This window comes from Leucoraja erinacea, unplaced genomic scaffold (assembly GCF_028641065.1).
Source record: "Leucoraja erinacea ecotype New England unplaced genomic scaffold, Leri_hhj_1 Leri_211S, whole genome shotgun sequence".
Lineage (NCBI taxonomy): Eukaryota > Metazoa > Chordata > Chondrichthyes > Rajiformes > Rajidae > Leucoraja > Leucoraja erinaceus.
Window position 1 is genome coordinate 38,785 of NW_026576112.1, and position 11,216 is coordinate 50,000.

An 11,216-nucleotide genomic window follows, 5' to 3' on the forward strand; every position below is an offset into this window, starting at 1 on the left:
AGGTGGGACTATCCCAACGTTTAAGAAACAGTTGGACAGGTACATGGATAGGACAGGTTTGGAGGAATATGGACCAAACGCGGGCAGGGGGGACTAGTGTAGCTGGGACATGTTGGTCGGTGAGGGCAAGATGGGCCGAAGGGCCTGTTTCCACACTGTATCACTCTACGACTAGCACAGGCAGGTGGGGCTAGTATAGATGGGGCATCTTGGTCAGCATGGCTAATTCGGGCTGAAGGGGGGGGGGGGGGGGAGTCATGTTTGTAGTAGATGACATTAGCATTGGAGTTACACAAAAAAGCTGGAGAAACTCAGCGGGAGCAGCAGCATCTATGGAGCTAAGGAAACGGGCAACGTTTCGTGCCGAAACCCTTCAGTAGTGTGTAGGCAGGAACTGCAGATGCTGGTTTATACCAACGATGGACAAAAAGCTGGAGTATCTCAGCGGGTCAGGCAGCATCTCTGGAGAGAAGGTGTAATGGCAATTTTCGAACTCTTCCAATGTCCAACTTGTCGTTGCCGTTACCACACGGGTAAGTAGGAGCGATCTCACGCGGACCAAAAAGAAGAGTACTTCCCAGTCGTAATCGGTTCTTTATTGAAGCAGTTGTACAAACAGACATGAGAGTCGGGGGCAAGAAGAAACGACAGATACAGCCGATGATGTAAGAGATATAGAAAAATGAGACAGTGGGGTGGGCTGATGGCTGTGACCTCTAGTCCTGGACTCTCCCACTAGTGGAAACATCCTCTCCACATCCACTCTATCCAGGGCCTTTCACTATTCTGTACGTTTCAATGAGGGTTCCCTCTCATCCTTCTAAACTCCAGCGCGTACAGGCCCCCAGTGCCGTCAAATGCTCATCATACGTTAGTTAACCAACTCCTTCCTAGGATAATTCTCAAAGAAACCTCCTCTGGACTCTCTCCAGAGCCAGCACATCTTTCTTCAGATGTGAGGTCCAAAACGGCTCCATATGCAGCCTGACCAGTGCTTTTCAATGCGATGTGTGTGTGTGTTACCCCTACTCATCCTTCTAAACTCCAGTGAGTACAGGCCCAGTGCCGACACACAGGCCATCTTTACCGGCCTATCTACTTGTGTTGCCATGTTCAGGGGGGGCTGTGGACTGTGGACCCCCCTAGATTTCCCCCGTACATCAGCGCTATTGAGAGTCCGGCCTTTGATGGTACATTCTCCCCCCCTTGAGTTTGACCTCGGAGTTCAAAGATCGACGGGGAGGGAGGCTCAGAGGTCGGAGGTGAGGATGGGACCCACCACTTCAGAAGTTGGCGATTTTCGGACATTCGCAGGTCGAACCGTTCTGCAGCGCCGCTGAATCGAATAACGGCGCGTTGTAGGTGTTCTGGAAAGAAGGGGGGGTTCAGAGATGAACCAGACACTGCCAACACCCCAAATATCCCAGGCCCAGATCTAATCCAGGGGTTCAGGGAGTTTAGCCGTGAAACAGGCCCGCTGGGTCCGTGCCGACCAGCACATTAACACCATCCTACATTACATTTTCCCCCGTCCTCCATCTCCTTCTCCCTCCCTCTTTCCCTCTCCCTCTCTCCTCCCGCACTCTCTACCCCCTTCCCTCTCTCCCCCTCCCCTCCCTTCTCTCTCCGTACGCCCTCACTCACCCAGGTAGATGCCCTGTTGTGCCAGGGTGGTCCCGAGGTGTTGCTCGGCCTGCTGGTAGAGTTCGGCCAGGGCTTCGGAGTAGTCCCGGGCCTTGAAGGGCAGGAGGGAGGCGTCGGCGAGACGGATCACCACGTTCCCGGCTGTCCGTGCCACAGCCTGGTGGCTGGTGAATCCTGGAGGAGAGAGAGTAAGGGGGGGTGGGTGGAAGAAGGGGTTAGAGCAAGAATTTCATTGTCCTATTTGGGACAGATGACAATGGAACACTCCTGAGCATCAGGCTTAAGGCTGAAAACTAGGCCGCAGGCTGTTGCTAATGGAGCCTAGGCCTCAGCGTGGATAATGGGGCCTAGGCCTCAGGATGCAAAGATACATAGAAATTAGATGCAGGAGTAGGTCATTTGGCCCTTCGAGCCTGCACCGCCATTCAATATGATCATGGCTGATCATCCAACTCAGTATCCTGTACCTGCCTTCTCTCCATACCCCCTGATCCCTTTAGCCACAAGGGCCACATCTAACTCCCTCTTAAATATAGCCAATGAACTGTGGCCTCAACTACCTTCTGTGGCAGAGAATTCCACAGATTCACCACTCTCTGTGTGAAAAATGTTTTTCTCATCTCGGTCCTAAAAGATTTCCCCCTTATCCTTAAACGTGTGTGACTCCTTGTTCTGGACTTCCCCAACATCGGGAACAATCTTCCTGCATCTCGCCTGTCCAACCCCTTAAGAATTTTGTACGTTTCTATAAGATCCCCCCTCAATCTTCTAAATTCTAGCGAGTACAAGCCGAGTCTATCCAGTCTTTCTTCATATGAAAGTCCTGACATCCCAGGAATCATTCTGGTGAACCTTCTCTGTACTCCCTCTATGGTAAGAATGTCCTTCCTCAGATTAGGAGACCAAAACTGTGCGCAATACTCCAGGTGTGGTCTCACCAAGACCCTGTACAACTGCAGTAGAACCTCCCTGCTCCGATACTCAAATCATATGCGGCTCATTGAGGCCAAGGGCTTCGTACTGAGGGAGCGCCGTGCTGGGAATTAAGGCCTGGCCGTCTGGTACGGGAACCATGCTGAAAGCACAAAGACTAGACAACACCGCTCCCTATTCACACCCCCATGCAGTGTGTGGGCTGGCGCTGGTGGTACCTGGGTCGATGAATCGAGAGGCGTAGTCAAAGGTGTCGTAAGCGGTGTGGTACGCTGGGTAGATGCGAGCACTCGTCTTTGACTGTAGACAAAGGAGGGAACCGTCAGAAACACACACAGTGTGCACACACACACGGTACACAGACGCAAACTGTATACACACTGATGCTATACACACTATGTACATACACATGGTACACAGACACTGTACACACACACACAGACGAACGCACAGTACACACACTGTACACACTCATTGTACACACACTACACACATATACTGTGTACCCACAGATACGCACACAGAGACCCACACACATAGAGGCAAGGCACACACAGGCCGACACATAAACAGACACACAGTTATAGAAACATAGACAATAGGTGCAGGAGGAGGCCATTCGGCCCTTCGAGCCTGCACCGCCATTCATTGCGATCATGGCTGATCGTCCCCAATCAATAACCCGTGCCTGCCTTCTCCCCATATCCCTCGACTCCACTAGCCCCTAGAGCTCTATCTAACTCTCTCTTAAATCCATCCAGTGACTTGGCCTCCACTGCCCTCTGTGGCAGGGAATTCCACAAATTCACAACTCTCTGGGTGAAAAGGTTTTTTCTCACCTCAGTCTTAAATGACCTCCCCTTTATTCTAAGACTGTGTGTGGCCCCTGGTTCTGGACTCGCCCAACATTGGGAACATTTTTCCTGCATCTAGCTTGTCCAGTCCGTTTATAATTTTATATGTTTCTATAAGATATCCCCCTCATCCTTCTAAACTCCAGTGAATACAAGCCTAGTCTTTTCAATCTTTCCTCATATGACAGTCCCGCCATCCCAGGGATCAATCTCCTGAACCTACGCTGCACTGCCTCAATCACACAGATGTCCTTCCTCAAATTAGGAGACCAAAACTGTACACAATACTCCAGATGTGGTCTCACCAGAGCCCTATACAACTGCAGAAGAACCTCTCTTCTATACTGAAATCCTCTTGTTATGAATACAGACAGATAGAGACAGATGTACGCAAAGAAACACTCTGAGACAGACAGGGACACACGCACACAAACAGACTAGAGACACACACAGATATACACAGACAGGCCTGGGGTGGGTGGGGAGAGGGAGGGAGCAGGTAAGGTTGAAATTGGGGGAGAGGGGGGGGAAGTGGGGGGGAGGGGGGAGAAAACATTGTTCCCGAGATGGTGGGACTGACATATGATGAAAAAATGGGTCGACTGGGCTTGTATTCACTGGAGTTTAGAAGGATGAGAGGGAATCTTATAGAAACATATACAATTCTTCAGGGATCGGACAGGCCAGATGCAGGAAACATGTTCCCTATGTTGGGGGAGTCCAGAACCAGGGGTCACACACAGTTTGAGAATAAGGGGTCGGCCATTTAGAACTGAGATGAGGAAAAACCTTTTCACCCAGAGAGTCGTGAATCTGTGGAATTCTCTGCCGCAGAAGGCAGTGGAGGCCGATTCACTGGATGTTTTCAAGAGAGAGTTAGATGTAGCTTTTGGGGCTAACGGAATCGAGGGATATGGGGAGAAAGCAGGAACGGGGTACTGATTCTGGATGATCAGCCATGTGCTGGCTCGAAGGGGTGAATGGCCTACTCCTGCACCTATTTTCTATGGGAGAGGGATAGAGGGAAGAGGAGCAGGGGGAGGTGGAGGGGAGAGTCAGACAGACGGCCATACCTTGTTGTAGGTGTATGCGATGTCCATGGCGCTAATCCCGAGATAGTGGAAGAAAGATGCGTAGTCACTGCCCGATCCCAGGGCGCCCATGCTGGGAGAAATGTCGCAACGTTAGCAAAGTCCTGGTACACAGGTGGATCAGCAGATAGAACTGCTGCTGTTTGGTCCATATCCCTCCGAACTTGTTCTATCCATGTACCTGTCTAACTGTTTCTTAAACGTTGGGATAGTCCCAGCCTCAACTACCTCCTCCGGCAGCTCGTTCCATACACCCACCCAGCCTTTGTGTGAAAAAGTTACCCCTCAGACTCCTATTAAATCTTTCCCCCTTCACCTTGAACCTGTGTCCTCTGGTCCTCGATTCCCCTACTCTGGGCAAAAGACTCTGTGCAGCTACCCTATTCCTCTCATGATTTTCTACACCTCTATAAGATCACCCCTCATCCTCCTGCACTCCAAGGAATAGAGACCCAGCCTGACGGGCAGCATCTCTGGAGAGAGGGAAATTGGTGACAGTTTTGGTCTCCAAATCTGAGGAAGGACATTATTGCCATAGAGGGAGTGCAGAGAAGGTTCACCAGACTGATTCCTGGGATGTCAGGACTGTCTTATGAAGAAAGACTGGATAGACTTGGTTTATACTCTCTAGAATTTAGGAGATTGAGGGGGGATCTTATAGAAACTTACAAAATTCTTAAGGGGTTGGACAGGCTAGATGCAGGAAGATTGTTCCCGATGTTGGGGAAGTCCAGGACAAGGGGTCACAGCTTAAGGATAAGGGGGAAATCCTTTAAAACCGAGATGAGGAGAACTTTTTTCACACAGAGAGTGGTGAATCTCTGGAACTCTCTGCCACAGAGGGTAATTGAGGCCACAGTTCATTGGCTATATTTAAGAGGGAGTTAGATGTGGCCAAGAGGATCAGGTGGTATGGATAGAAGGCAGGTACGGGATACTGAGTTGGATGATCAGCCATGATCATATTGAATGGCGGTGCAGGCTTGAAGGGCCGAATGGCCTACTCCTGCACCTAATTTCTATGTTTCTATGTGACATTTCGGGTTGAGACCCTTCTTCTGACCCTCCCTCTAAATGTATCCTATCCATTATTCTACGCCACACACGTACACACACAATTAACACTCCAACCCCTCCACGTCTTTGGAGTGTGGGAGGAAACCGGAGCACCCGGAGAAAACCCACGCAGGTCATGGGGAGAACGTGCAAACTCCGTACAGACAGCACCCGCGGTCAGGATGGAACCCGGGTCTCTGGCGCCGTGAGGCAACGGTGAAGGCCGAGGTTTTTCCAGCAGATGTTGATACAAGGAACTGCAGGTGCTGGTTTACGGAAAAAAGACACAAAGTGCTGGAGTAACTCAGCCCGTTCACACCAGTTCCGTGTTATCCCATTTTCTCATCCACACTAGGGGGGCCATTTACAGAGGGCCAATGAACCTACAAATCCGCTCCAAAACTTAATTAAACTATAACACCTTGTGTTCCACTTGGGTAGCTTACAATCCAACGGTTCGAACATTGAATTAAGTCTGGAGTCTAAAGAAGGGTCCCGACCTGTAATGTCACCTGTCCACGTTCTCCAGAGATGCTGCCTGACCTGCTGAGTTACTCCAGCACTTTGTGACACAAGGCTGTTGAATTCTCTGCCTCAGAGGGCGGTGGAGGCAGGTTCTCTGGATGCTTTCTGTGGAATTCTCTGCCACAGAAGGTAGTTGAGTCCACAGTTCATTGGCTATATTTAAGAGGGAGTTAGATGTGGCTAAAGGGATCAAGGGGTATGGAGAGAAGGCAGGTACGGGATACTGAGTTGGATGATCAGCCATGATCACATTGAATGGCGGTGCTGGCTCGAAGGGCCGAATGGCCTACTGCTGCACCTATTGTCTATTGTCCAAGGCAATAAGGAATAGGAGTAGAATTAGGCCATTCGGCCCATCAAGGCTTCTCCGCCATTTAAACATGGCTGATCCATCTCTCCCTCCTAACCCCTTTCTCCTGCCTTCTCCCCACAACCTCTGACACCCGTACTAATCAAGAATCTATCTATCTCTGCCTTAAAAATATCCACGGACTTGTGGCCTCCACACCCTGTCCATGGCAAAGAATTCCACCCTCTGACTAAAGAAATCTTTCATCTCCTTCCGAAAAGAACGTCCTTTAATTCTCAGGCCGTGCCCTCTGGTCCTAGACTCTCCCATTAGTGGAAACATCCTCTCCACATCCACTCTATCCAAGCCTTTCACTATTCTGTAGGTTTCAACGAGGTCCCCTACCCCCCTCATCCTTCTAAACTCCAGCGAGTACAGGCCCAGCGCTGTCAAACGCTCATCGTATGTTAAAGTAGGTGCCACACAACCAGTTGCTGGAGAATCGGTGGTGGACCTGGATCACCCATGTGGGAATATGTAAGAATCTCGGTGTTAACCATATAACCATATAACAATTACAGCACGGAAACAGGCCATCTCGGCCCTACAAGTCCGTGCCGAACAACTTCTTTCCCCTTAGTCCCACCTGCCTGCACTCATACCATAACCCTCCATTCCCTTCTCATCCATATGCCTATCCAAGTTATTTTTAAATGATACCAATGAACCTGCCTTCACCACTTCCGCTGGAAGCTCATTCCACACCGCTACCACTCTGAGTAAAGAAGTTCCCCCTCATATTACCCCTAAACTTCTGTCCCTTAATTCTCAAGTCATGTCCTCTTGTTTGAATCTTCCCTATTCTCAAAGGGAAAAGCTTGTCCACGTTAACTCTGTCTATCCCTCTCATCATTTTAAAGACCTCTATCAAGTCCCCCCTTAACCTTCTGCGCTCCAGAGAATAAAGACCTAACTTATTCAACCTTTCTCTGTAACTTAGTTACTGAAACCCAGGCAACATTCTAGTAAATCTCCTCTGTACTCTCTCTATTTTGTTGACATCCTTCCTATAATTGGGTGACCAAAACTGTCCAGCTGACCGACTTTGAATCCAAAAACCTTGTGCGTTGATTGAAAGAGCCGCCATCTTTTATATGTTGCGTCCCTGACGAACAGCAGACGCTGGATACTCGTGTGTTTGTACGCACAGCCCCCTTGAGTCAGCCTCTGGTTCACTAGACTCGTATCGCAACCTGCCCTATCGCTTTGGTGGCCACGGGGTTGCTACCTTATAGAGCTTGCAGCGCCGGAGACCCGGGTTCGATCCTGACCATGTCTGTACGGAGTTTGAACGTTCTCCACGTGGGTTTTCTCCGAGATCTTCGGTTTCCTCCCACACGTACGGGTTTGTAGGTTAATTGGCTTGGTGTATGTGTACATTGTCCATAGTGTGTGGGTTTAGGATAGTGAGCGGAGATCGCTGGTCGGCACGGACTCGGTGGGCCGAAGGGCCTGTTTACGCGCTGTATCTCTAAACTAAAAAACTATACTTTCCTCTCACCCGAGTCCTCTTTCCCACGAGTTCAGTCAAAACCTTTATCTGCACCACTGATGGCTCAGATACCGGTCTCGGGCCTACTCATAAGCAAGACACAACACAGAAACAGGCCCTTCGGCCCACGTTGTCTATGTTAGCATTCAGGGCTAGTCTTTTTCTATGTGAAGAAAGTGTCTTTTTTCTGTAAGCAGCCATTTTTCGCCGGGCTTTTCATAGAACATAGAAAAATAGGTGCAGGAGTAGGCCATTCGGCCCTTCGAGCCAGCACTGCCATTCAATATGATCATGGCTGATCATCCCCAATCAGTACCCCGTTCCTGCTTTCTCCCCATATCCCTTGATTCCGTTAGCCCTAAGAGCTAAATCTAACTCTCTCTTGAAAACATCCAGTGAATCGGCCTCCACTGCCTTCTGTGGCAGAGAATTCCACAGATTCACAACTCTCTGGGTGAAAAGGTTTTTCCTCATCTCAGTCCTAAATGGCCGACCCCTTATTCTTAAACTGTGTGTGGCCCCTGGTTCTGGACTCCCCCAACATCAGGGAACATTTTTCCTGCATCTATAGCCTGTCCAATCCTTTAAGGATTTTATATGTCTCAATAAGATCACCTCTCATCCTTCTAAATTCCAGTGAATACAAGCCCGGTTCAGGAGATGCTTACAAGGGGATGGATCCGTGGAGAGGACTTTCTCGGCTCGAATGCTTCAACCAGTTACTGTAGACAGTCCGATCCTGGTGACCCGGAGCTGGTACCTGGAATACAAGACAAGTTAGCATGCAGGTACAGCAGGCAGTGAAGAAAGCTAATGGCATGTTGGCCTTCATTGCCAGAGGATTTGAGTTTAACAGCAACTACTGCAGTTGTACAGGGCCCTGGTGAGACCGCACCCGGAGTATTGTGTGCAGTTTTGGTCCCCTAATTTGAGGAAGGACATTCTTGCTATTGAGGGAGCCCAGCGTAGGTTCACCAGGTGAATTCCCGGGATGGCGGGACTGTCATATGATGGGTCGACTGGGCTTGTATTCACTGGAATTTAGAAGGATGAGAGGATATCTTATAGAAACATATAAAATTCTTAAGGGATTGGACAGGCTATAGATGCAGGAAAAACGTTCCCGATGTTGGGGGAGTCCAGAACCGGGGGCCACACACTGTATAAGAATAAGGGGTCGGCCATTTACGACTGAGATGAGGAAAGACTTATTCACCCAGAGAGTTGTGAATCTGTGGAATTCTCTGCCACAGAAGGCAGTGGAGGCCGATTCACTGGATGTTTTCAAGAGAGAGTTAGATTTAGCTCTTGGGGCTAACGGAATCAGGGGATATGGGGAGAAGGCAAGAACGGGGTACTGATTGTGGATGATCAGCCGTGATCACATTGAATGGCGGTGCTGGCTCGAAGGGCCGAATGGCCTACTCCTGCACCTATTTTCTATGCTTCTAAGACAGCAAAGGGGATAGGTGGCCTGCCCCTTTTCCGGGGTTATGTCTGCACCGGGGTGGCACTAGAGAGGGACCACGTGGGGTGGAATGCATCCTGGACAAGGACTGTCAACATAGTTGTTTAATAGTATATCGTCAAAAAAATGCTGGAGTAACTCAGCGGGACAGGCAGCATCTCTGGAGAGAAGGAACGGGTGACATTTCGGGTCGAGACCCTTCTTCAGACTGGTTAATAGTATATTTAGTATTGAAGAATATTTGTTTGACGTGTATCATGGTGTTTTATAAAGTCGTAAGTGATACAGTGTGGAAACAGGCCCAACTTGCCCACACCGCCCAACATGTCCCAGCTACACTAGTCCCACCTGCCCGCGTTTGGTCCAGATCCCTCCAAACCTGTCCTATCCATGTACCTGTCTAACTGTTAATCTAATCTAAACGTTGGGATAGTCCCAGCCTCAACTACCTCCTCCGGCAGCTCGTTCCATACACCCACCACCCTCTGTGTGAAAAGTTAACCCTCGGACTCCTATTAAATTTTTTCCCCTTCACCTTGAGCCTGTGTCCTCTGGTCCTCGATTCCCCTACTCTGGGCAAGAGACTCTGCACGTCTACCCGATCTATTCCTCTCATGATTTTGTACACCTCTATAAGATCACCCCTCATCCTCCTGCACTCCAAGGAATAGAGACCCAGCCTGCTCAACCTCTCCCTATAGCTCAGGCCCCTCTAGTCCTGGCAACATCCTCGTAAATCTTCTCTGAACCCTCTCCAGCTTGACAACATCTTTCCTATAACACGGTGCCCAGAACTGAACACAATACTCTAAATGCGGTCTCACCAACGTCTTATACAACTGCAACGTGACCTCCCAACTTCTATACTCAATACTCTGGCTGATGAAGGCCAAAGTGCCAAAAGCCTTCTTGACCACCTTATCTACCAGCGACTACACCTTCAAGGAACTATGCACCTGTAGGTGTGGTCTCACCAGGGCCCTGTACAACTGCAGCAGGACCTCCTTGCTCCTATACTCGAATCCTCTCGCTGTGAAGGCCAACGTGCCATTTGCTTTCCTCACTGCATGCTGTACCTGCGTGATTACTTACAGAGGGGGAGGGAAGAGGGAGTGACCGGGGTGAGACTGGTCCTTGATGATGCTGCTGGCCTTGTCGAGGCAGCGTGAGGTGCAGATGGAGTCAGTGGAAGATGTGCATTTTCACACTTCTGTACCTCTTGCCCCATGGGAGACGGGGAGAAGAGGGGGCGATCGTACAGGGTGAAACTACAGGGGTCTGGGTAAATGTGCCCTGGGGAGGGAGGGGTGAGGGGTGAGGGGGGGCGGAGATGGGAGGAGGGAGGAGGGAGGAGTGCAGTAAATACACGACCTACCTGTTTCGCTGCGCTGAACACAACATCCTGGACTGCCGGACTACCAGAGGCTCGAAAAGTGGCATTGGCTGTGAAAGAGAGCGGTAGAGAGAGCGGGAGCGGGAAGGAGAGAGAGGGAGAGAGAGGGAGGGAGGGAGAGAAGAGAGAGAGGGGAGAGAGGGGGAGGGAGAGAGAGAGAGAGGGAGAGAGGGAGAGAGGAGGGAGAGGGAGAGAGTGAGAGAGAGGGAGAGAGAGAGAGTGGGAGAGGGAGAGAGGGAGAGAAGGGGAGAGGGGGAGAGAGGGAGAGAGGGAGAGCGGGAGAGAGGGAGGGAGGGAGAGGGGAAAGGGAGAGGGAGGGGAGAGAGAGAGGGAAGGAGAGGGGAGAGGGAGGGAGAAGGAGAATGAGGGAGAGAGGGAGAGTGCAGCAGCAGAGAGGGAGAGAGGAGAGGG

General features: G+C 50.3%; 1 protein-coding gene across 1 annotated transcript in view; it reads right to left on the reverse strand.

Annotated features, from left to right (window-relative positions):
• Positions 1–1,098: 1,098 nt before the first annotated feature.
• naaladl1 (N-acetylated alpha-linked acidic dipeptidase like 1) overlaps positions 1,099–11,216 on the reverse strand; it is a 39,368-nt gene continuing 29,250 nt past the window's right edge. The window contains exons 12-17 of the mRNA XM_055666204.1: positions 10,788–10,855; positions 8,613–8,704; positions 4,505–4,595; positions 2,796–2,877; positions 1,645–1,818; positions 1,099–1,367 (exon numbers count right to left, since the gene is read on the reverse strand). Of these exons, the coding sequence (XP_055522179.1) occupies positions 1,114–1,367; positions 1,645–1,818; positions 2,796–2,877; positions 4,505–4,595; positions 8,613–8,704; positions 10,788–10,855 (761 nt within the window). The 3' untranslated portion in view covers positions 1,099–1,113. The remainder of the gene's footprint in view (positions 1,368–1,644; positions 1,819–2,795; positions 2,878–4,504; positions 4,596–8,612; positions 8,705–10,787; positions 10,856–11,216) is intronic.